The sequence below is a fragment of the Myotis davidii genome, unplaced genomic scaffold (genome assembly GCF_000327345.1).
Source record: "Myotis davidii unplaced genomic scaffold, ASM32734v1 scaffold847, whole genome shotgun sequence".
NCBI classification, from domain to species: domain Eukaryota; kingdom Metazoa; phylum Chordata; class Mammalia; order Chiroptera; family Vespertilionidae; genus Myotis; species Myotis davidii.
In genome coordinates this window covers 1,845,977-1,872,703 of record NW_006298049.1, presented here as the reverse complement: position 1 = coordinate 1,872,703, position 26,727 = coordinate 1,845,977, and the positions used below count along the sequence as shown (strand labels likewise).

The 26,727-nt window shown below is 38.6% G+C and overlaps 1 protein-coding gene and 1 long non-coding RNA gene across 4 annotated transcripts in view; both read left to right on the top strand.

Moving 5' to 3' along the window:
* Window positions 1–3,664, top strand: part of TXNDC16 (thioredoxin domain containing 16) — a 93,672-nt gene extending 90,008 nt beyond the window's left edge. Inside the window, exon 21 of the mRNA XM_015570498.1 lies at window positions 3,459–3,664. Within this exon, the coding sequence (XP_015425984.1) occupies window positions 3,459–3,491 (33 nt within the window). The 3' untranslated portion in view covers window positions 3,492–3,664. The remainder of the gene's footprint in view (window positions 1–3,458) is intronic.
* Window positions 3,665–10,259: 6,595 nt separating this feature from the next.
* LOC107184673 overlaps window positions 10,260–26,727 on the top strand; it is a 19,630-nt gene continuing 3,162 nt past the window's right edge. The window contains exons 1-4 of one of the 3 annotated variants that reach the window (XR_001515568.1): window positions 10,260–10,586; window positions 12,892–12,954; window positions 24,299–24,494; window positions 24,593–24,991. This is a non-coding gene — a long non-coding RNA (uncharacterized LOC107184673). Of the gene's footprint in view, window positions 10,587–12,891; window positions 12,955–23,187; window positions 23,321–24,298; window positions 24,495–24,592; window positions 24,992–26,727 lie in introns of those variants that run through there. The other 2 variants (XR_001515566.1, XR_001515567.1) reach the window with 2 other exon arrangements.

Here is a 26,727-nt window from a genome sequence, read left to right as displayed (position 1 = left end):
AGGCAGAGTGGTGAGGGGAAATCAGGTAGGTAGGCAGACAGGTGAGTGGTTAGGAGCCAGCAGTCCCAGATTGTGAGAGGGATCCCTGTAAACCAGCAGTAGAACATCCTTTGAGTGGTCCCAGATTAGAGAGGGTGCAGGCTGGGCTGAGGGACACACACACACACAAATGTGCATGAATTTCACGCACCGGGCCACTAGTATTATATAATAGAATATATGACAGTTCTTATATATAATATAATTCTCATATATAAAATATATCTGTAAAAGACTCTTTTGTGTTTTACTTTTATAAATAATCAATCACTTTATCAGTCATTATTTGCATCAGTGTTGTTTTTATATGAGTTTGTTGTTATATCATTTTATTGTTTATTAATAAAATTATGCATTATTTTCATATACATTGTACTCATTTCTTTTTATCTCTCACACTTTTATTATAAAGGGCAAATAGAAATATTAATATATTTCCTCTAATTAATTCCCTTTCAATGTGCATGAATTTCACGCACCGGGCCACTAGTATTATATAATAGAATATATGACAGTTCTTATATATAATATAATTCTCATATATAAAATATATCTGTAAAAGACTCTTTTGTGTTTTACTTTTATAAATAATCTTTTTATTATTGATAGTATTACAGATATCTCCCCTTTTCCTCCCCTTTATCCCCATTCTCCCAGCCTTACCTGCCCCCATGTCTTTACTACCCTATTTCCCATGTCAATAGGCTGTGCCTATAAGTATATAAGTTCTTTGGTTTATCTCTTCTCATCCCCCCACCCCCACCTCGAGGTATGTCAGTCTGTTCCATGCCTCCATGCTTCGGGTCTTATTTTGTTGGTCAATTCATTCTGCTCATTAGATCCCACAAATAAGTGATATCATGTTATATTTGTCTTTCTCAGATTGGCTTATTTCACTTATCATAATATTTTCCAGGTCCATCCATGCAGTCCCAAAGGGTAAGAGATCCCTCTTTATTACAGCTGCATAGTATTCCATTGTGTAAATGTCCCACAGGTTTTTAAATCCATTTATCTTCTGATGGGCCCTTGGGCTATTTCCAAATCTTAGCTATTGTAAATAATGCTGCTGTGAAGATAGGGGTGCATATATTCTTTCTGATTGGAATTTTGGGGGTTTTAGGATATATTCCCCGAAGTGGAATTGCTGGGTCGATCTCTCTTAACCTTCTTTTATTTCTACATAAATTGCTAAATTTCAGATTAAATAGGAATTAACATTTTGTCATTCTCCTCCAAAAATAAATAAATAAAAGAGGCTTCCTCATCTGAACCCTGTGTGAAATCTATCCTTGGAAGCTATCCTCTGAGCAAATCAAGTGGTCTCCCTAGGTCATTGGACCTCTTTTATATAATGAGAGGGTGAGATTAACCAAAAAAAATAATTTTTCATTCCAACAGCACTTGTTGGGCTTATCTGTTAGTAGCAGTAGTTCATCTCAATTTTTCTCTGTGCATTTTTTGAGACATTTGTTGAGACCATCCTATTTGGTGCTCCACTGTATTTCTCATTATACTACATACTTGGTATATCTTGTGCTTAAAATTTTCTCCACATATGGTTTACCTAGTACAAATGACTTTCATAACTGGAATTTAAAAAAAAAATCACAAACAGCTCAATTTCAATGAATGCATAAATTTTATTGTAACAGGTCATGTGCTACTCTCAGTACCTCCTCCTCAGTTTTTCTCCTGTAGCATGTAATGTATATTATTTCAGTTAATTCTCTCCCTCCCTCCCTCCCTCTGTCTCTCTTTTTTGTTAATATTCACCTGAGGATATTTTTTCCATTGATTTTTAGAGAGAGGAACATCAGTGTGAGAGAGACATGTCTATTGGTTGCCTCCACCACACACCCTGACTGGGGCTGTGGATTGAGCCTGCAACTGAGGTACGTGCCTTTAACTGGAATCAAGCCCTTGACTCTCCACTCCGTGGGCCAATGCTTTAATGACTGAACAAACTGGCTAGGATTTGTTTTTATTTCTAATATGGGAGATATGAGATAAACTCTAAATATAGGTTGTAATAATAAAACATTGTCAGCCTAACCATTAGAAAATGCTTATAAGTTAAAAGCACAAAGAAACAGGAAATCGATTAGTCACTGTAGTAAAGCCAACATTTTTGACAGTTATTAATACATGTTTTTAAAATATTTTTTTAAAAAGTATATGGATTTTAGTTTACTTTCATATTCTCTACATATACCCTGTATCTGTTGGTTTTCTTTGGTTGCAAGCAACACAGATTCAATCCTGGTTAATTTAAGCAAAATGGCAATGCAGTCATCTCTTGGTGTCTGAGAGGCACTGGTTCTATTACCCCTCCCTTCAAATACTAAAATCTGAGGATGCTCAGGTCCCATATGTAAAATGGCATAGCATTTGCATATGACTTATATTTGCATATAGGCTACAGCACGGTGTGCCTACACATCACTTCACGTCATCATGTGGATTCAGTGTAGTGCTTAGTGTATAGCAAACACAGTTTTGTGTTTTGGAACTTTCTGGGGTTTTTAAAAAGATAATTTTGATTCATGGTTGGTTGACTACATGGATGCAATATCCATGGACATGGAGGGCTGACTGTATTGGGTAGTTAACGGAATTAGAAGGAAATTTAAGTAAAGATAGGAACCAAGGATCTATGTAGCAGGAACTAACAGCTCAGTGTTGAATTAGTTCCAAATATTTTTCTAATCCTCTCTGATTCAGGGAGTCCTGTGAAAGTTGGTTAGGGGAAGAGTAAGCAGACTTCCACAATGTAGAAGAGGTAATTTTCACAAAAGAAATCTAGATTCTGTTTACCAGAAAAAGTGAGAATGAATGTGAAGGGGAGGAAAAGGTGTGACTGTGGAGAGGTTGTCCTTACAACACCACTTGCTGTTCTTCCATCTGTCCTTCATATCCTTTCAGGTCTTCCTGTCACATCCTCCTGCCCATTTTTGAGAGCTTCAAGAGCCCTGTCTCTTCGCCCAAGGGCTTGTAGTTTTCCTGTATGTTCCCTAATCCTCTAAAAGACTTGTTGGCCAGTGCATATGTACATTTCTCATAATATCTCATCACTCACCAGTCAAATTCTTTGTCTCTCCTGCCACACCTGCTGGAAGGTAAACATCCTTGGGCCATTGCTTCCAGCGCTTGTGTTGAAATTTTCCATGAGCTGTTTTTTCAAAAGTCCTGAAGTTCATCCCTCAAGAAATGCTTCTTTAACAGCTAATTAAACATGTTTATATGCTGAACAATAAGAGTTTACAGATCAGTAAGTGCCTATCTTTGGTAATAGAAAATAATCAAATAGTAGATATATCTTGGGAGCTGTGCTTCCAACTTAAGATGTAGAAAGCTGCAAGAGAATGTTACTCCCACCCTAACAAGAAAAAAATAACAACTTTTCTTATACCCATCAGAGAAGGCAACCAAAGGAACTGAAGTCAAAGTGACAAGCCCTTGTAAAGAAAGACAGGAGATATGAACCATCCCACCTTTGGCAGAGTATCGGGAGGCTGCCAGTAAAGCAAGTAAGGAAAAATTATTAGCAGTTTAAGCTTTTACCCGACCTGCCAGTTATGTTAGCTTCCAGATTCCTGAATCAGAGACAGAGGACTTAATTACTCACTGAAATAGCATATCCCAGAGTGTCACTATTTGTATTGGTTCCCTGACTGCAGCCCACACTGGATTGCGTTATAGGGAAGGAACCCTGAGAGCTCAGGGAACCTAAATATTTGATAATGGGTATTATGCATGTGTGCCCTTTGCTCTGGAGGGAGACATATTTATTATAGTAGGGAGTAATCAAAACTGTCTCTCTTCTAGAAAGAGATGGCATTTTCTCTTCTAGAGAAAGAGGGTTGAAAAGATAGTCCTGAACACAGGCAGTCTGTCAGGGCCTCTATTCACAGATCGTGCCAGGAACACGAGAGACACAGGAAGAGCTGTCTCCCAACAGAAATCAGCTAAAATTTTAAGTAATTCTTTAAAGGCCAAGTGTGGACTGAAAAATACTAGCTTAGAATGAATGGGAGTCCTGACATGATAGTAGTTCCTGTTCACTCAGGAGTTCCTTTCCACCAGCATCTGCAGCGTGTGAATGAGAGTGATTGGGGCAGGAGCCTGGCAGGAAGAGGTTCCTCGGTGACACAGACATGCAGGTAGTGGTTGATAGAATGATACTGGGTGGCAGATGTGAAACACTGTCTACTTCCTCAGATGTTTCCTGCTGTGTGAGTAAGAGGGTTAGCCTCTATAGAAGAGAGGGCAAACCTTCCTGCCTCCAGGTTCCACTGCCTGTGGTGGGGGAATAAATGTAAAAACCTTTTGCCCCTGGGAGAGACCGAAAACCTTGGGGCCAGGATTCTGTAATTACTGAGAGAAGTGCAAGAACATTTCTCCTGTTCAAACCTTTAAGAAGTGGCCATGTTTCACTGCCATGGGGGAGGAGGTAGAAGTTCTGAGGCCTCACCCTAGCCCTCAGGTGCACAGCCCTACCTAAGCCTGAGAATGCACAAGGAAAACTAAGAATTTCTGCCTCCACCCATCTCATCAGCTCAGTATCAGATAACAAACAAGAGCCGTTTACCGCTTTGGGAAGGCACAAAACTGTAAATGACTCAGGTAAGCAGGATTTGCTAAAAGCTGAGGGAGGAGCAGGAAAACCCTCTGGCACCCAGGTCCTAGTCTAAGTACAGAGTAATAGCAGCCATCCCTGGAGGAACATGCAGACTGTGGTGCACCAAAGGTAAAACTAACAACAAAATCTAAGCCTGTTTTTACTAGATTTACTCAGTCCTCCACATGGCCAGGGGTAAATATTATTTTTCTGTCTCTACTATTCTCCATAAACTGCGGCATTCAATCTAAAATCTTGACTTTAAAAAAAAATAACAGAAAGCAGTCCATTGCCAAGAGATGAAACAAATGATAGAATAAAACTCAGAAATGACCCAGATATTGAACTATGGGACAGAAACTGTGTTCAGGAAAAGGGGCAGCCTACATAAACAGTTGGACAACTTCAGCTGTAATGGAAATGCTAGAAATAAAAGTAACATGATGCCAACAGCAATGAAGAATACCTTTTTGTGGACTCATTAATAGACTTGGCGCAGCTGAGAAAAGAATCTGCACTTGAAGATAAGTCAATGAAAAGTATCCAAAGTGAAATACAAAGAGAAAAAAGTGAATAAATACAATAAGACATGATTCAAAGCTGTGGGATAAAATCAAATTATCACACATGTAACTGGAATTTCAGGAGAAAAGCGAAAAAACAAAGCAGAAGTACTTGGAGAATAAGGCTAAGGATTTTTAAAAAATGAATTAAAAATAACAGTTCTAAGAAGCTCAGAGAAGCCTAAGTAGGGTAATTTAAAAATAAAAATGCCTAGACACATCATAGTCGAATTACTAAAGACCACAGATAAAGAGACTTTTGTGAAGATAACCAGAGCAAAGAAACAGATTCTCATTCTCTTCTCTTGATTTCTCACTCTTCATTTTTCAACCCTTTGGAAAATAATTAAGCCATTCTTAGCTCAGGGATCACACAAAAAGACAGGTCATTGGCTGGATTTGGCTTGCTGGACATAATTTTTCAACCCCTCATCTAAAGCAAAAACTGGACTAACACATTAAAATGACAATAACAAATAATAAGGGAGGAAATGGAAGTGTACTGTAGTAAGGGTCTCAATTTATGTGAAGTGGTATAACACTATTTAAAAATAGGTAAATTGTGATAAATCAAAAATATATGTAAGCCCTTAGTCATCACTAAAAATAGAGATTTGGCTAATTAGCCAATAGTGGAGATAAAATGGAATCTTAAAAAAACACCCAATAAAAAAGAAGGCAAGACCATGACAAAAGAAAAATGGCTCAAATAGAAAATACCTAACAAAATAGTAGACTTAAATCCACCCGTAGCACTACATATATTAATGTAAATGATCTACACACCCCAATTAAAAGGCAGAGATTGTAGATTAGATGTTAAAAGTAGGATTATATACTTTAAAAATACCCAAAATTTAAAAGGATGAGAAGATAGATAATTTGCAAATACTAATTAAAAGATAGCTGGAGTGGTAGTTGTATGAACATCAGACAAAATAGTCTGCAGAACAAGGACTATTAGAAGATATAAAGAGGGATATTACATAATGATAAAGAGGTCAATCCACCTCTTTTAAAAGGAGATCTTTAGAAGCTGATCTGCAAGGAGAATTAGATAAATCTATTACATAGCTGGATACATCAGCACCCTTAGTAATTGATATAACAAGTAAACAAAATCTATAACGATATAAAAGACCTGAACAATGTTGAACTTTACCTTGTTGACATTTGTAGAACATTCCACTCAACCACAGAAGAAAATACATTGGTTTCTTTTGTGGGTTTTTTTTGAGTATACATAGAAGCATAACCAATGGACACAGTAGGGGGGTGAGGGAATGTGCAGGGGTTGGGAGTGGTTGGGGAGAGGTCAATGGGGGGAAAAAGACATATGTAATATAAGTAATACTTTAAACAATAAAGAATTAAAAAAAGGAAATTTGGACACAGGCATGCATGCACGGAGGAAAGACCATGTGAAGACTAAGGCTAAGGGAGAGAAGACAGCCATCTATGGATAAGGAGAGAGGCCTCAGAATGCCGTCAACCCTGTCAACACCTTGATCTCAGACTTCCAGTCCCCAGAACTATGAAACAATAAAGTTCTGTTGTTTAAAAAACAAACAAAAACAATAACCAGTATTCTTCATAGACATGCACACAAAATCTTCAACAAAAATTACCAAATACATCTAATAATAGATGGAAAAGAGTACATCATAGCTAAGTGGAGTTTATATCAAAGATGCAAAGTTGGCTCAAACTGTCAGGCTTATTTCTTTAATATTTTAGAAAATGTCTGCTAAATACTCAAGTCTAAATAACCATAGTTTATTCTTTCCAGTAAAATGGTGTTCTATGAAAAACAAACGAAAACTTGGCTAGTTTAGCTCTCAATGCAATCACACAATTGTTTTTTCTTAAGATAACATCATACTTTGAAATGCTGCATTGGTTCTTTGTGTACACTTTCCATTTCATCACTTAACATTAAAAAGACATAATTTTACTGCTTCATCAAAGATATTCTTAACTGCCACTGAATTCCCACTCCTGCCACCAACACTGAAAGTGTCATAATGACTATTAAACCTGCTGAATTAGGAGAAAGAAAAAAGTCTGATGAAATAAAAATCACAAGACAGAGAAATGCCCCTTTTCTACAGTAAAATCTATAAAGTCAAAAAATATATCACTGCCATTTTAGAAATATGGGAAAGTCATTTATCCTGGCAATTGTGGCTTTACAAACACAGACAAGTTATTTGAGTTTTCCCAAAACATAAATTCATACCCTATATAATACCCTCTCCTCAAGTAGGTGGGACCTGTGACTTGCTTTCAACCAATAGAATATGGCAAAGGCAATGAGTGTCACTCTCACAACTACATTAAAATATGTGTATATAATACATACATACAGCCATCTTGCTAGCATGCACTAGAGATTCTCTTCACTTCTTAATGGAGTGAGTAGGATTCCTCTAAGTACTGCAGGTAAACTTTGGTCAGCAGCCTGCAAAAATCCTGGGGGCCTCAGTCATAGAGCCCAAGTAAATAAATTCTGCCAACAATCTGAATGAGTTTGGAAGTGGATTCTTCCTTACTAAGCCTCCAGATGAGAATGCAGCTTGTGAAACTCTGAGCAGAGGACACCATCAATTCATGCCTGGACTCCTGACTCATAGAAATTGTGAGATAGAAAAATATGTACTAGAGCTGGCGTGGCTCAGTTGTTGAGTGTCGACCTATGAACCAGGAGGTCACAGTTCAATTCCCAGTGGGGACTCATGCCCAGGTTGTGGGCTTGATCCCCAGTGTGGGCCATGCAGGAGGCAGCTAATCAATGTTTCTCATTATTGATGTTTCTATCTCTCTCCCCCTCTCCCTTTCTCTCTGAAATCAGTAACAAAAATATATTTTAAAAATCTATAGAACTGACTTTGGCAGTGTGAATAAAACATAGCCTCTTTCTGAGCAGCCCTGGTTTTTTTTGTTTGTTTTGTTTTGTTTTTAAATTTTGTTTTATTGCTTAAAGTATTACAAAGAGTATTACGTAGACAGTCTGTTCGATGCTGCTCTGCCTCTGTAAAAGCCTGATGTTTTTAAGGAACACTAAGGAACTCATTGGCTGGAATGTGAGGAAAGAATAGTAGAAAAGGAGGTTGGAGATATAGCCAAAGGTCTTTTCACTCAAGGCTTTATCAGTCATGGCAAGGACCTCACATTCTAAGTGTGATTGGAAACCATTAGACCATGTTAAGTGTCCAGGAGAGTGATGCGACCTGGTTTTTCAGTCCAAGTGATCCTTCTGTTGCTGAGCAGGGAATAGGCTGAGCTGAATAAGGACAGAAGGAGGAGGATAGTTAGAAGGCTATTGCAATAATTCAAATGAGAGCTGACAGTATGGCTTGGTCTCGGATGATGAAGGTAGGAGAATTCTGGATATATTTGGAAAGTATAGCTGACAGATTTGCTGATGGATTAAATGGGAGGTGTGAGAGAAAGTGACAAGGCAAGGGTGACACCCAAGAATTTTGGGCTGAGCCACTGGAAGGATGGAATTACCATCAATTGAGATACGATATTCCAGGCTGGGAGGTGGAATAGGGAATCAGGAATTTAGTTTTTATCTGTTAGGTTTAAGATGCTTGTTAGACATTCAGGTGGCAATGTCAAATAGTCCAAAGGATATACAAATCAAGAGTTGAGAGGTTTGATCTGGAGGTGTAACTCAGGAGTTGCCAGGGTGTAGGTAGTATTTAAAGCCACAAGACTGAGTGAGAACACAAGAGTGAACGCAGAAGAGAAAAGCATTTCAATTACTGAACCTAGGAGATGCCAACATATAGGGGTCAGAGAGATCAGGTACTGGGAGACTGGTTTGAATCAGAGAGAGCAATTTGGGTGTGAATGGTATTTAAATCCGTGGGATTGGAAGAGATCACCTAGAGAAGGAATGTAGGATGAAAAGAGATGAAATCCTGGGGAACCAAAGTATTTTAAGCAGCTGCCGGAGAGGTGGAGGAAAACCAAGGGAATATGCTATCACTTTAGTACCTTTAAGCCAGAGATGGGAGTGTCTCTCTAAGAGTGGATATTTACTTGTATCAGATAAGGTGGAGAGAGCAAGATGTCAAAAAGGTGACTTGGCAGCAAGGGTCATTGGTGTCCTCAAAACAAATTTCAGTGGAGAGGTTGTGGAGAGAAGCCAGATTGGAGAGGGTGAGTGGAAGAAGAGCTACTGAGAAATTTTGCTACAAAGGTAAGCAGAGAAATGGGGCAATGGCAAAAGGGGCATGTGAAGTCAGAGTAATTTTTTTAGGATAGGAGTTACTTCAACATAGAATGAGGGGGTGATGGAAGGAGGGAAGTTCTTCATAGGGGGTTCTCACTGGGATCCATCATTTAGGTGGAGGGATTGCTCTTCCATAGGAGGAGAGCCATGTTCTTAGTAGTAAACAGGGAAGGAGAAGGTATAGACACAGGTAGATTTGCATAGTGATAGGAAAATAGAATTTCTGCCTAATTTATTGTGTTGTCAGTGGAGTATACAAGATTATAAGCTAAAATTGAGACAGGGCAATGAAGTAGGAAGTTTGAGGAGAAATGAGAAAGCAGAGTCAGTTTTGAGTGTAGGAAACTAGATAAAGTTGGTTTGATGGGCATTTGAGGTGGAATCATGAACTTAACATGCATTTACTTTGCTGTGGATGTGATTTTTCTCTAGCTGTGTTCAGCTATTGGGATCCTTATTGGCAGAGAGGAGGCAGATATTTGATTCTTTCATCTTTGCCAAGCAAGCATGAAAAGGTACGAGTGGGAGAATAGGAGTCAAGGGTAACTTAGAGCTTATGTTAGTGAGAGATTAAATGATGGGCCATGGGATAGAAGCCAGACAAATTCTAAATGATATAGGAAGGGTCTAAACAGAGAGAGTGGCAACATCCGTGGATTGAAGACCATAATATGGTTGATGAACTGGTGTTCTTTCTATAAGTTGTGCATGTGATGTTTAACTATAAAATGTTAACGTTTCCAAAGACTTGATTCAATTCTTCTGTAATTGATAGAATCCCCTTGAAGGAGGCCAATAGGAAAGAACTGTTTTTGCCAGAATTTTATTGTCCGCGGAGTGTTTGATGTTTTTGGCTTTGAGGCCACATCAGTCTTGAAGGTGACAACCAAGATTGGTTAGAACATAGTAATAGCAATTTCTGAGTCAGAATTCCAGTTCTCTGCACGTTCCTACCTTTCTGTTCCCTCGTCCTGCGGTGACAAGTTCTAAAGCACCCGGAACATCTTCCTGTTCTCCCATTAGCGAAGTTTATCTCAGATATAAAGTTGGCTCTCATGCCATTTCCTCTTTTGTGGTTGTATCTGCCTACACCTGATCTACTCACTGTTCTGAAATAAAGGTGAGAGCAAGAAGAGGTCTTCTCATTTGTGTTAAAAATATGTTTATTAAACTTGTACATGAAGTCTTCTGACTCTGTCTTACTATATCATTTTTGTTTTTGCAAATCCTTTACTAAACTTGTCCTTTCAGAATAACTCAGCTTTTTATCCCCCAGAACTTTATTCTCTATTCCTTGGGGTATAAACAATAGGCAGCTAGGTTGAAGGCAATACAATTAATTGATACCACATTGAGTTCTGCTCAAAATCATTCCTTCTCACCACATTCAGGAGTTGCTACATGAGGAAATAATTACTGAAAATTTTCTGGGATTATGAAAGATACCAGTTCACAAATTCAGGAAGTTTATAAATTCCTAAGCAGATTAAATAAAAAGAAATCCATACTAGACACACAGTGAAGCAACAAAACATCAAAGACCATCTTAAAAGGTGCAGGAGAAAAAGATGACCAAATACAATAATAATATGTAAGTAGGGGAAGAAATTAATAGAGTTAGTATAGTTTATGATCCCTGGGAAAAGATAAAGTTATTGATTTTAGGTTATAAAAGGCAATAAGTATGCATTTTTGTAATTTTGAGGGTATCTACTAAAAGAATCAAAAACTTTGACACAATGAGTGGGGGGGTGGTGGGAATTGTAGCATAAAAAATAACCAAAAGAAGGCAAGAAAGGAAAATAAAGGAAACATAAAATAGGAGGAATAAATAAGACAGATTTAAACTGAAATGACAGTAAGTGCAAATGGACCAAATGTTCAAATTAAATGATTGTTAGGCAGGATTAAAAAAAAAGCCAATCATATACACTTTACAAGAGATACATGTTAAATATACAGAAAGGTTAAAGTAAAAGGATAAAAAAAAGTTATATCATTCAATTTCTAAGTAAGAGAAAACTGGTCAGATAGACATTAAGGCAAAAAGCATAATTAAAGATCACTTCATAATGACAAATGTTTAATTCATCAGTAATTTATAACAGTTGTAAATGTATAATTACCTAATAGTTTCAAAGTATATGCAACATAAAGTAATAAAAGTTCTTAAGTTTACCATCATATTCAATTTTTAAGTATCTAAGTAATTAATAGAGCCAATAGGAAAAATATAAGGGAAGATAATTGAAGATTTAAACAATGTCATTTGTAAATGACTAACTTCTTTCACCAAACTGCAAAATACACGTTCTTTTCCAGCACACATGGGACATGTATAAGAAGTGACATGTGCTGAGCCATAAAGCAGGTCTCAATAATTTAACGACTAAAACCATACAATGCATGTTCTCTGACCACAGTGCAATTAATCTAGAAATCAACAAATGATAACTAGACATGTAGCATTAAGGAGCTGATATACAAGCCTGTGTTTGAGATAAAAATTCATGAGCCATCCAGCTCACTAGTAGCAAAACTTGGAATTAAACCTGAGTCACCTTCACATCCATTTAGAGCAGTGGTTCCCAACCTTCCTAATGCCGCGACGCTTTAATACAGTTCCTCATGCTGTGGTGACCCCCAATTTCATTGTTACAAATTGAACATAATTAAAGCATAGTGATTAATCACAAAAACAATATGTAATTATATATGTGTTTTCTGATGGTCTTAGGCGAACCCTGTGAAAGGGTCATTTGACCCCCAAAGGGGTCGTGACCCACAGGTTGAGAACCGCTGATTTAGAGGGATGATACCAAAGAAAGTCTTTCCTGTCTCTAACATTTCATTTTGCACATGTAAAAACAATACTAAAATGACCTATTACTGGGTTTTTAAGTAAGAGAATTCAAACATCTTTCCCACTTAGAGTTGATTCATATTCTAACACTTTATGGTTTGCAGGTTGTAATTTCACAGTCTCTTAAAATAATCCTTATTTTTTTCTATTAATAAGATATATTAATGGAAACTTATCCAAGATTCCATTTGGATAACCCAGAGTCCGTCCTTATATAGACCTCAAGAGCTATTAAAAAACAGATGCAGAATCTGGAGTCTTGTGAAATAGTCCAGACGGCCCTCCTGACTTAGAGTAGGCAAAACTTCACGTCAGCTGCTTAATCAAATAAAACACTCACTTCCTCCGACATCAGATGCAGCCTGGAGTTTCTGTTTCCCATGGGGATATTTTATATAGTTAGGAAGCCCATTTTTGAAGAATTAATTTTCCTCACATTTAAACCTATTTCCTTGTTTGAGATACAACATAACCAGATAGCCAGTCCTTTGTGTCATGAATGTCCTGAAAGTCTGGTTTATTGTAAGTAGAGTGACTAATGCATTTAAATCTCTTCCCAAAGATACTGGGACTGGACTGTGAGGATACACCAGCCAGCTATAAATGGTCTTGACCAATGTGAACAGTAAGTAAATCCCAAATGAGACAGTAAGGTAGGATTATTCTTGTTTCTAAAGATACACTTGGGGAGGGGAGGGAGCTATTGGAAGATAGTTTTCCTAAAAATAGTCTAATGAAAGTGTCAAAGAAACTCTGGTGTTTGCTAAAGGGAATTAAGAATAGTTATATATCCAGAAACATCCGGGAGAGGCAGTATTGTACAGTGGTTAGAGGGCTTTGGATTTTGTTCCAATTAATATGGGAACTTACGCACAGGTGACCCAAGCGCCTCATTTGGATATACCAATACAGACGTCAAAGGGTACTTACTATTAATTAATATGGCCGAGCTTAACCAAAAACTAAGAAGAGAGAAGACATAGGGAACAAACAATGCAAGAAATCACACAGGTTTATTTACCAGAGAGCTGATAGGTTTCAGTCCTTGGCAGGCCACCCAGAGACACTCGCTGACAGAGACACACGGAGGTCGTCAAATACACCGTGGCAAGGAGCTCGGTCTCTTGACTGGAAGAGAGGCCGCTTAACAGTCTGGGCTCAAAGGCAGGGCAGGAATGGCAGTTGGCAGTTTCCAGGGGGGAGGAGAACGGCTTGTCTGTGGAGGATCAGACAGGCGTCTGAACCGCAGCAGATTTGCTCTCCTTAAATCCTTGAAGCTGGGCGTCTTCAGTGTCTCCTATCGGGTGCCATACATGGGTGCCGCCCTGTTATCTAGGTATACACTCAGGCGGGAAAGTTGTGTACATGTCCAAAGCTTATCAATCACACACACACATCTTATTTTTGGAGTTGTTTACAAATTTTGGTCTAAGAATAAAATGGGGTCTACTTATGCTAACTTGTGCTAATACAAAAATGGAGTCTACTTACTGTAACAGGCTTCTTCAGTGTCTCATGTCAGTGTGCTCCGGTGGCCTTCTGGGCTTATCAGGATGCACAGCAGGGGGTTACAAGTTACTTATCAGGAGTTAACATGCAGGGAGTTGTCGATCAGGAGTTACAAGTTATTTGTCAGGAGTTAACATGCAGGGCGTTATAAGTTACTTATCAGGGTCTCACACACACACACACAAATTAACTTCCTCTTCGAAGTAAAGTTTAAAATTCACTCTAATAAAGAAATGAAATTTGATTATGCTATCTTATACTAACTAAACTTATTACTAAAACAGATTTGGACTGATAAATGTTTGAGTCCTTATTCTTCCAATGATTAGCTGTGTGATATTGTAAAGTTACTTAACAATCTTTACGTTTTAGTTTTTTCTTTGTTGAAAATACTGCTCACCGCACAGTGTTGAAGATTAAATGGGAGAATTTATAGTAAGCCTTTGGTAAAAGTCATCTTAGAGGTGGGTTCATTTATTAGAAATTTTTTCCAATTAGCACAGTCATACTTTCTTATAAGAATTCAGAGAATACAGAAATATACAAAGAGTGCAATAGCTGCCTCTCTTCCCTCCAGCTCTAATTCTACAGTCACATGGTAACCACTATTAACACTTTGCATTTGATCTTATAAATATTTCACTTATTTGAAATGCCCATGTCAGTAGATGCGTTTCTATTTTATTTACTTTTTCTTTTCATATATAACATTAGAATATTTCCCCTTCACTTTCTGGTGTTAAATCAATATTTAGTATTTACACTGAGATCAGGAAGGAGAGGTTTTTTAGTCCTCACCGGAGGACATGTTCATTGACTTTGAGAGAGAGAGAGAGAGAATATCGACTGGCTGCCTTCCATCAGTGCCCGCCGGGGATCAAACCCGAAACCTGGGTATGTGCTCTAAACAGGAATTTAACCCGCCTTTCGGTATACAGGACGTGCCTCCAACCAACTGGGCCACACTGACCAGGGCCGTAGTTGATTTTTTATACTCGGGCTTGCTCCTCAAACCTGAACATTGAAAATTGACATACTTACACCTACAGTGTCCTTTGGCTAAAAAGAACAACCCCCTAATGTCCCAGAGGGCAGTGCTTCAGAGCACCATTCAGTACTGAGTAGCCCTCCCCCAGATGTCCTGCTGAGGGAGGACTCCCCCTTGTGTCTGACTATATAATAAATTGGAAAATATACAGTAATTACAATACTTGCAAATGGCATAATTGATTCTCTGAGGTTTCATGAAACATATCTTTAGATCACATCATTCAGTCATTTACATTCATTCCTTCAACAAACAAACATCTGGCACCTGCTAAGTGCCAGACCCTGAGCTAAATGTTATGGATATAAAGTCAAATCAGGTATGACCCATTACCTGAAGATCCTAGGATGCTAGGGAATCCCAGATGAGGATCAGCTAAATCTCGCTGAGGATCAGACAACTTTCTAAGGAGAGAATGCTTGAGCTGAATTTTGAACTGAGTATAAATTGCTGAAGGAATTTCCAGGAAAAGAAAGAGCATGGGTGATGACGGTACCCATGGCATTGTTTCTGCATGCACCAGGTCAAGAGCAAGAGTTACATATGGAATGAAGGGTATTTGGAGAAAGGAAGTCTAGGGGACCACAGAGGAACAGGAACCAGATACTGCAAAGTTTTAATCAAACTAATGAGCTTGAATTGTGACTCATAGGTCATGAATTTAGGTTATAAGTTTATTAGGTGATTACCCCCTCTCAGGAATAAAATTAAAAAAAAGAAAACTTCAAATATTTCTCTTTTAATGAAAGAGAAAAAATTAAACATCTATGATGGATTGAGGGTAAAGCCTATGATCTTCCTTCCCAACATGATAATTACAATCATTTTAGAATAATAGTTCCTTTCTACCATCCTCTCTGTGTTAGCGTAAGTAGATTAAACCCTCTGGGGACCTCAAAGTTGTAGGTGAATATTTTATCCTGGAAATTATAACAAATTAGAAACTGTATGGGGTTAAGTCATTTCCTGAAGTATTTTTCCAGGCTATTAGAATACCCTTTATTCCATGCAATGTAAGACACTCAAAATGGGGCCTGAGTTAGTAAACCTCCCTTAGCATTTTATTTATTATAGCTCCAGGAAACAACTTGGGTATAGGAAAAACAGAGACCAATATCTGCACATCCATTTTCTTTCTTTAGTTTGGCTTCAGAGAGCTCCAGTATCTCTCTATTTTTCTAGAAGACTGGATCTCTGAGAAACAGATTCCCACAATGAAATCTTAATGTAATTCAAGAAGTCAGAAAGGGTGAAATTTATTTTTAGATGTTTTCTTATTTTAAAATGCAGTAAAAACATTTTGTCTGTTGGTTTTAATACCCGTTTATGTGTTTTTAAAGTTATGTTCTGGTTTACCTTGAGGTTTTAGACTGCTAATGTTTCAGAAGATCATCAGTATTGATAATGCTATTTCTAATTCTCTATGTGTGGTGGTTGCTGCAGAAGTGGTCGACAATGAAGTGATTCTGTTCTAAACCCCACAAAAATATTGCCTCATAATACCTAGTATTTATTTGGTTTCTCCATTGATGATGCCCTTTCCCATACATTCCCATACATTTACAAGCTAGAAAAGTAATTCAGAGAGTCCAATGAGTAGATCCCAAACTTAATTCATCCTTCTCTCTCATCACCTAGGAGAGCTTTTCATAAAATAGATTCATGAGCTTCACTCCCCTACTCAACCTCCAAGACACTGCTTTAAAAGTTTATAAAAGCTGCCCAGATGACACTGATAGAATGAACTCCATTGGAAATTCCTGTTTAAGGAGATTTTTCTAGAACTCTTAAGGAGCAGAGCTAGAACTCAAACCAAAGATGCTGACTGCAAGCCATAGGTGTTTCCCATAGGTCACAAGTCAGGGAGAATCCAGGGTCTGGGAAGGTGGATAAAGGATGTGGGTTGATGTTTAAAAGGTAAGCGTTAGAGCAATTTTTCTTCAAAAAAGAGCTTTTAAAAGTGAAGATGATTGTTCTTTTCCAAGATTCTAGAAATCATCTCAAATGCAATTATTATAAACATATAAGATGTCATGTCTAACATTGAGAGCATAAAATTTTAAAAATGAAATTCACCAAAAAAAAACCACTACCTACCAGACAGTAATGTCTTCATTTTCCTTTTCCTTCTCATAATTATTGACAGACATGCATTATAAAAAGAATTTAAGTATTGGTGGGAAAGAATTTGAGAGTTATTTCTAGTAATCCCTTGTTCCCTTAATGGTCTGGTATCAGATTTTTTAAAAATGTGTATCTGACTTTATTTTGTTAACACTTGTTCTAATCTTAACTTCATAAATTGGAGGCTTTCCATCCCCACTAATATAAGGGGAAATCTGGGAGCTGGGCTGCCCATTGCTGTTGGTCCCCTGAGAAAGGTCTTTAGCTTTTCATCTACTAGAGAAAATAATGATTTGTATAGCTCTCAAGTGTCTTTTTATTTATTTTTTAAAATCTTCATTGCTGAAAATATTACATATGTCCTCCTTTCCCCCCATTAACCCCTTCTAGCCCACCCCCAGCCCCCTAACCCAGACTTTCATCACCCTATTGTCTGTGTCCACGGGTTATGCACATATGCATACAAGTTCTTTGCTTGATCACTTTCAAGTGTCTTTTTAAAATGGCGTTTATTTTTCTTTGATGATATATTTCAACTCACATTTTATATTTTCTGAATGAGTAATCTTGGAGGTAAATGCCCTTTATAAGTATGGATGACAGGCAGTTGAATAGACGAAACTTCTAAAGACACCATTTTGTACCTTTTAAAAAAATTTAAAAAATTCTTTCTAAATGAAAACTCACCCACACATTCTTATTTTATGTTTTTGGATTTTCAGATCTTGTTATCTTTTAAAGAAAAGCATAGTCTTAACAGTCAAAATATATATTAACAGAAGTTCAGTGTATGTTCATGTAATTTTAGAGCGTGGCTATGTATGTGCATGTGTATGTATGTGTGTATTTATGTATGTGTGTTTTGGGTACCAATATATTTAAGAAACTATTTTAAGAGAAAAATATACCCTTAACTAGCTTGCTTATATTTTACTTTTATTGTATGAAATTTAGCATAATGAGTAGTTTATTCTGTTTCTGTGTTTTAACTTGTTTTGCTTGTCATTACTGCTCTCTCATGGTTACCAAAAGGAATATTTGTAAATATTTGTAACATCAGGAATTTTGTTTCATCTTTGGTTTAACAGTCTAAAATTCTTTAGAATACAAATAAAAATCCCAGAACACTTAAGAGTGTTGAAGAAATTGTAATTAAAATAGTAATTTGAAAACAGGACCTTGTACATCATAAGCTACAGATTGAATGCTGTACTGCCCATGGTCAGGGTAGTGGTGGACCTCAATTCCATAAATATTGTGTATCCACTGGGGGCTTCTTGTTGTCAAATGGAGTGTATATGTGCATGTATGCATTTTTCTGGGGGTCAGACTCTTCATGTTCTTTAAATTGTCTAAGGATTTCACAACCCCAAAAGACAGAGAACTACTAGTTTTATCTTGTAACTTGTTAAAACTAGTAAAAGTTACAAGATAAATGTGTCCATTTCACTCTCTAATTTAGACTTCCAAACATCACTTATTTATCAGTCAGGTTTCTCCAGAGAAATAGAAACAATAGGATATTATAACATGTGGAGATGTATAAGTATATAGGAGGAGATTTATTATCGACGTGGTTACGGGGGCTGAGAAATCCCTTGATCTGGAGTCTGCAGGTTGGAGAACCAGGACGGAGGGTGACGTGATTCAGTCTGAGCTCGAAGGTCTGAGAATGGGGGACTGATGGTTTAAGTCCCAATCTGAGTCTGAAAGCCCAAGAACCAGGAGCGCCTATGTCTGAGGGCAAGTGAAGACAGATGTCTCAACTCAGGCAGAGAGAGCACCCTTCCTCTGCCTTTTTGTTCCATTCAGGCCCTCACTGGATGGCATGATGCCCTCCAAGTCAAATGCTCATCTCTTCCCTCACAGACAACCTCAGAAATAATGTTTTACCAGCTCTCTGGGCATCCCTTAGGTCAGTCAAGTTGACACATAAAATCAAACACCACCACTTAATTGCCTGAAACATAAATTCATCTAACTTTCTCTTCTACCTCTTAAGACCTAGGTGCCAGTCAATAAATGAAAGAAACTTTATTGACATGGTACAGGCATATGACTAAAGCAGAGAAAGTACAATCCAGTGTCATTTTATGAGAGTGATGTGTTTCTAAAGACTTGGCAAAATTCAAAACTTGCATATTTCATGTCTAAATGCTCCCTTGGGACTGACAAAAATGTTTACTAGCAAGAGTGGCTAAGACATGTGTGACTAGCATAAACAGTTGGAAATTTATTCACCTCTCCTCCAGCTTAAAATTATAATTCTTCAATATTAATAAAAATTCTAAATTTGTGCTGAAAATGAAACTTTATTATTTTTTCAAATTATAAGAGAAAGTTTGCTTAGAAAGTCATAGAGATAGTGAAAGTGAGCTGTAGATGAAATGGACTAAGGAAACACATTACAGAGGCAGAAGAAGGGCCCTTGGAGTTTGGGAGAGGGAATGGGCAAGGTATGTGTCTTGGGAGGAAAAGAGGGTGAAGGGAAAGGCACTGGTGTACTCTGGAGAGGGAGAGGCACTGAAAGTGAAACTTCATTGACATTTCAAAGTCAGCCTTTTCAAGTTAATACAATTCTAATTTGCATATATTTGCATTAGGTATGTTGCATTCTGTATAATCAATTGAAAATTCATCCTTTCTAATTATTAGGATGCTCAACATTTTAACTCAATTTTACCTCTTGTAATATATTATTCATAAATAATTTTGCACAGTTGATAGTGCTACTAACACCACTGTTGGTACAATTACTGTAATTAATGACTCAGCCAGTCTATAAAGGGAAATACATTTCTTTTGTTGTATTGCTTTTATATTTTTTAGCAGTCTGACAACTGAGGAAACCAAATGGGAAGGATAGAATCCTATAAAATACCAGTTTGGAACAGGTTTGAAAATATTTGGTTCCAATTATGGTTTTCATACAGTGCGAGTATGTGTATATGTATAATTTGCATTTTGATTCAGTCATCTATGGAAAATTTTAATTAACATTTGAAGATGGTATGAGGTACAGCACTTTAGGCTATTCATTTTGATTCTTAACTCATGGTTTCCCGCCTCTACCTGACAGAGAGGAGAGTATAAATTCTCCTTGGTTTGTCTATTACATACAGGTCACAATATGTGTAAGTAAAATCTTTTAGGGGGGTGTAATAAAAATTAGGTGGAATAAGTCTTTCCTTGCATTTGAGCAATTTGAATGTTAAAGTTACATCATATTTTGACTTTTAGGTTGTTTTGGCCTTAACGTGTGAAGCTTCTTTACATAACAGTCAGTTAACCAAAAGTGGCATGTTTGGTTTTCAGATACAAATAACATTGATTGTCTTAAGTAATGGGGTCTTTCTGTAAATACACACAGAAAAGGAATAAGGAAAAGAGGTGTCTAGGGCCTCATGGGAACCATGTAACAGGAATAGAACTGGAAGTCATGTAAAAACAGCCACAGAGGCGCATATCTGAGCTACATGACAATCAGAATGTAATTTGAGAACTAGGAGATTTATATTCCCCAAGATCCAATTCTAGCCTTATGGAGCCATCATGTCGTCCTCAATAGCAGAAGTTCATGCAGCCCAACTGCAGTGCTCTGCTGTTATTGCTCCTCAGCTATGCGTATGGTCTCTAGAAAGCCACCCTTAGTTAGCTCTTCTTTGTGTTCCCATGGTGTTCACTGGGTCTTGCTATTGTGATATTTAACACATTGTATTTTAATCCTCATTTTCTAGTCAGACAGCTCTATGAAATTGTGAAGTCATGTCTGCTTTGGTCATCTCTGTATTCCTAGCTGCTGGCTTGTTTCTGTCATTTTTTAGTCTTTGCTTCCCTTATTGGCTGCTTTTACAAATATATATATTTTTATTGATTTCAGAGAGGAAGGGAGAGGGAGAGAGAAATAGAAACATCAATGATGAGAGAGAATCATTGATTGGGTGCCTCCTGCACGCCCCCTGCTGGGGATCAAGCCCCAAACCCGGGCATGTGCCCTTGACCAGAATCAAACCCAGGACCCTTTAGTCCGCAAGCTGACACTCTATCCACTGAGGTATACCAGCTAGGGCTATCGGCTGCTTTTAATTGACTTTCTTTTTAGGATTCAAAACGTTCTCAAGGGGGGAATTAAATTTGTTCCTGTGGTCACCATCTCCTCTGTGAGGTAGAGCTTTTGTGCCAGATTACTGACTTTATAGGCTGTTGGTGTACACAGTGGCCGCCCTGATCCAACAGCTGAGGCCAAATCAATGAGTGTGGTATCAGCATAACAGTTAATGTAGTCAAGTTTGTCAGGGGTCCACTCTGAGACTCAGGCTGTCCAATACAAGAGATCACAACTCATACTCCCAAAACTTGTTGAGAGATTAAATGCATATACAACCTAAATCAGTTATCATTCAGCCACTTCTCTATGAACTACTTTCTTTTAGACTAAAGAGCTAATACTTCTTTTGGGAAGAAGTATGAGCTCAGCTTTCAATGGGCAAAAATTTCATTTCCTTTATTAACAATCTTGGTAACAAGAATGTTGCTGAGAAATAGGGCACAGTTATGCATGAAACTCCAATCTACTGGTGTATCAACTTCAAAAGAATACATTTTTTACGAAAAAGTTTTTTTGTTTTTGGCACTTTTGGTGACTAATTTACACTCTATGATTTGTTTTTGAGATAAACCAAATTCACCAAAAGTAGGCCTGCTTGACCCTACCTTTAGTTACATTCATTCCAAAGAAGCATCTTCTGACCACATTGGCACTTCAAGATGTTTGTTTATTTTTTGTCTCTGATCACCTAGCTCTTTAGAACCTTTCTTATTACCTGAGGAGCTAGGAAACAGCACAAGATATTTTAGCTACTGTGATGTTTAATTTATTTGTCATATTGGCTAGCCTATGGTGCCCAGCTGTTTGGTCAAACATCAGTCTCAATATCGCTGTGAAGGCATTTTGTAGATGTGATTAACATGTAAACCAGTAGACATTGCCAAAAGCAGATTATCCTCCACAGTGTGAGTGGGTCTCATGCAATCATTTGAAGACTTTCGCAGAAAAGACTGAGGTCCCTGGAGGAGGAGGAAGTTCTGCTTCCAGTCTGCCTTTGGACTCAGGACTGTAGCATCAACTCCTGCTGGGTCTTCCAGCCTGCTGCCTACCCTGCAAATTTCAGACTTGCCAGCCCCCCACGATCACATGGGCCCCAATTCCTTAAAAGAAATCTCTCCCTCTATATACCAGTATGTGTATATATTACACACACACACACACACACACACACGCACACACACACACACTGCATTGATTCTATTTCTCTGGAGAATTCTGCCTAATACATGTCCTATCAGCCTTATTAGTGAAGTGGGATTATTCACCCTCCTGAGAATAAAGTAGATCAATTATTCTAAAACAATGGGCCAACTAAAGTGTTGAGGGGGTCTATTCCCCCCTTCCCTAGTCTCGACCAGAGAGCCTTGACTTTTATTTATTTTATATATTAGAACATGGTGTAAATGGTGCTTAAAAAATTCCACTGCTAAAAATAAAGCTTGGAAATTAGAGGGTTATGTTAGGATGAACCAATTTCTCAAAGTGTGGCATCTTCAGGACATCATAAAAATAAAAGGCCAAGAGGCATCATGACCAAAACAACCAAACGACCGGTCACCATGAGGTGGCATTGACCACCTCAGTCCGGGTCCAGTAGGTGGCGGCGGTGGCAAGAGCAAAGCAGCCTGGGTCCTGGGTGCCTAGCAGCAGTTGGAGCGAAGCAGCCTGAGTCCTTGGTGCTGAAGGGAAGCTGGTGCTGGCAGCTGGGGGAAGGAAGGCCTATTCTTGCATGAATCTTCGTGCATTGGGCCTCTAGTTTTAAATAAACATTTCAGTGTAATTTTTGATTGATGAGAGGTAATATCCCAAAATGTATCCAATATATTTTTTGTAGCCTATAAAGATATTTTTTCTCTGATAAGGATTTATCAGAACATATCTCTTTCTAGTAGCTTGATTCTATCCAGCTCTGTAAGTTCTATTAATAGTAAGAAAATATAATTGACTTTGCTTCCTAGATGAAAGTCCATCTTCTTGAGTGGCCTTTCACTAGTGCAGCAATCTCTAAAATCATGAAAGGCAGGGAAATGTGTATTTGTATCATACTCCCAACTTGTTTTTACAGGAGTGGTGAAAATACTAAACCAAGATGTGGACACAGGATCAGGGGCTGGGTGGATTCTCTTTGGTGGTTGGGAAGGAACTTGAGGAGGAAGGAGAAACTGGACTGATGCTCATGAGGTTCTACAGCAGTGGCAGCAGGTGCAAGGGGAAGTAAAACCTGTGCTGTTGTGGGCTGAAGTTTTGGTAATATTGTGGTAGCAGAACACAGTGGTGGGCTTAAAAGAATTCTATTTTTTAGCTGGAATTTTCAGCAGATATTATGTCAAAATCCTCTTCATCATTTAGTAGCACTGTTTGTTTGGGATTAATATAAGATACACCTTATCATGGAAATGGCCTTCCGGAAATAGCTGATAAGCTGGGCCCTTACTACCTGGCTCTGGTAGCCCTGAGGTTTTAAAGTGTCTCTGAGCTAGAAGGCCATCATGTTGGCTTTTCTGTAGATGGGGAAGGGGATTCGGTGGGCAAGTAGGATCCTGAACAGAGATAAATTGGGGGAAGAAAGTGGGGTGGGGGGAGAAAAGGGGGAGATTGAAGCTTTGCCCTTAATTCACAGAGAGTGTGTGACCCTGGCTTAAAGTAAAAAGCTTCAGGTGGTCATCTGGCGGTAAAAGATTTCTTTTAATTCCACCTGTTCTTGATCCTGCAAGCAATCACAGAATTCCAGTGCAAATCAAAGGTACAACACACCAGGGCTATATAGCAGGCTACTTTCTATTCCAGCTGTAACCACTTTCCACAGTGTGCAGGCCTACAATAAGGGACTATACGGTTTGGCAGGTGTCACCTTTAACGTTCCCTCAGTGGAACGAGGTACACCTTTATTAAAAATTTAGGGAAATTTTAGTAATCTACAGTTGGAAGAAATGATTAGTATTGCCTTGTGTTATACAGTGCACAAGGACCATTAACTACACGGCGAAGCTGGTAAAGGAGGTACTTTGCTTTGTAAGCTGCTTTAAATAGTCACTGTCCAGGCCTTTTGGTTTTCCCATTTCATCTGTCTAGCCTCATGATTTATTATTCTTTTCCATTCATGGCCCCATTTAGGACAAAACATTTTAGCCAGGAAAGAGCAGAACATTCGGTCTAATGCTCTCATTTTACTGATGCCAGGCATGAATGATCTTCCAGTCCCAGAGCGAGTCTGACGGAGCTCTGGAACCAGACTCCTGCTCTCACCACTGTGCCATCCTGTCGTCCTTTATCATCTGTCTAAGAAGCCTCATTTCACATTTTCCAATTCTACTGTTCCTGAAGCAAAACAAAGTCAGTCACCCAGACCCTGAAGTAGGATAAAGCAAATGTGAAGGTAAAACTCTAGGAGCTCCATTGCAAAGGAGGGTATGATTTATTACTACCAGCAATATGACCACAGGTAACATTCACCGAGGGCTTGCTGTGTTGCAGGCACCACACCAGTGCTTTACGTGCACTGTCTCATTTGATCCTCACAACCAGCCAATGAGCAGGTCTATTATTATTCCTCGCTTGCAGTTTGGAAACTGAGGCTTGATGGATAAGAAACGTGACCCAAACCTACAACAGGTAGAACCAAAAGTTAAGCACAGGCCCTGTGACTCCAGAGCTCATGCGCTTCCCTGCGACACGGATTGAGTAAAAGCAGACAGACATTCCAGTTCGGTTGCAGTAGTGACTGAAGCAAAACAATGGCTACGAAAGGTAAATAATGAGACACCAAGACACCCATGGGCACCTGCTCCTGCCTTACCTCATGTTTGTGAAAATATGTACATTGTAAGGGGCTGGTGTCTCCATGATTTAACTTCTTATCTTACTTTGTAAATAACTTACATACACGTAGGATCGGAAGGAACTTCAGAGTGGACCTTTCCAGCTTTACCAGACAAAGCCTCCCTTCTTCAGGATCCCTGGGAGAAGCCTGCAGTCTTTGTTGAAGGCTAGTCTGTGAGAGAGGGCTTGCCCTTTGAGAGTCTGCTGTGGTTGTTTTTTCTTGTCCTGAGCCAGATGGAGCCCACTGCACCTGTCCCCTTGCCCGCAGCCCTGGCCTGTGCTGTGAAGTAGGGGACCAGCCTGCAGCCTCTGCTCTCCGAGGCCCTGGAAGGACTGCCTCTTGTCTCTCCCCAGCCTTTGTCCTCATCAAGTTACAAATCCCCAGAGCTCCTTAGACCTCTGTGTTTTCCAGATCCCCCACCATTTATTTGGTGTCTTCTTCCAGGACAGAGTCTAGCTTTCCCCCTACATCTCTCTCTGGACTATAACACAAGATATATTAGTAGTCTCATTGGTGCTGAATGGTGTAAGTTATATTAGTTCCTGAGTTCTCGGGATTGTACTCCTATTAATACCTAAAGCTAAGTTAGCCAAGAAGCAACCACACTTTTTCCCAACTAATTTTGTACTTGTAATTAACTATATACTCATATCTATTGATTTAAAGCCTAATATTCCCTCTCCTGAGATTAAATGTAAAACTTAACAGTTAATATTTATTTAAAGTGAAATTTTTTAATCCTCACTAGAGGATATATATTTTTTCCATTGATTTTCAGAGAGTGGAAGGGAGGGAGGATTGGGGAGACAGGGTTGAGGGGTTGGCGGGGGGAGAGAGAAACATTGATATGAGAGACACATTGATTGGTTGCCTCCTGCAAATGCCCCAACCAGGTGTGGGGAGGAAACCTGCAACCCAGGTTTGTGTCCTTGACTGGGAATAGAACCCATGATCCTTTGGTGCATGGGGCAATGTTCTAACCAGTGAGCAACACCAGCCAGGGCTAAAATCATTATTATTTTAATAATTTTGAATCTCTGGTTTTTATGTGTTAATCAGTTATATGTAATTTTCTTTCATATTATTTATGGAAAATGTTGCCCCTGACAGGGCCAAGGACAAGAACTGGGTAGGTGGTATATGTTAAGTAAACTTTTTTTCAGAACCAGTAATCAGTATTCTTTCAATGTATTATTCAGTTGGTTGTGCCTCTGCCTAAGCAGTATAATGTTAGCTTTCATCATCTGTCCATAAAAACATCATCAAAAATTTTGTCAAGTGTTTTGCAAAAATTAAGACACAGTATATTTAAAGTAGTCCATTAATTTCCAAATTGTTTTAAACATGATTACAGATGACTATTTTAAAAAACAAATCAAGCTTCCACTGCTAAGAACTATGATGAATTCTTAGTCCATGTTGACTCCCAGAGACCGTTGATTTTTAAATCCTTTCAGGAAGAATGGGCAGCCCTAGCTGGTTTGGCTCAGTGCATAGAGCATCAGCCTATGGACTGAAGGGTCCTAAGTTTGATTCCAGTCAAGGGCACATGCCTGAGTTGCAGGCTTGATCTGCAGTAGGGGGCGTGCAGGAGGCAGCCGATCAATGATTCTCTCTCATCATTGATGTTTCTATCTCTCTCTCCCTCTCCCTTCCTCTCTGAAATAAATAAAAATATACTTTTTAAAAAGAGGAAGAATGGGTAGTATCTGACCACCAGCGTGGTCCTTGCAAGAGCCAGGTGAAGCAGGGAGGGTTTGGAAAGGTTGGAAATGAACCCTGAACATGT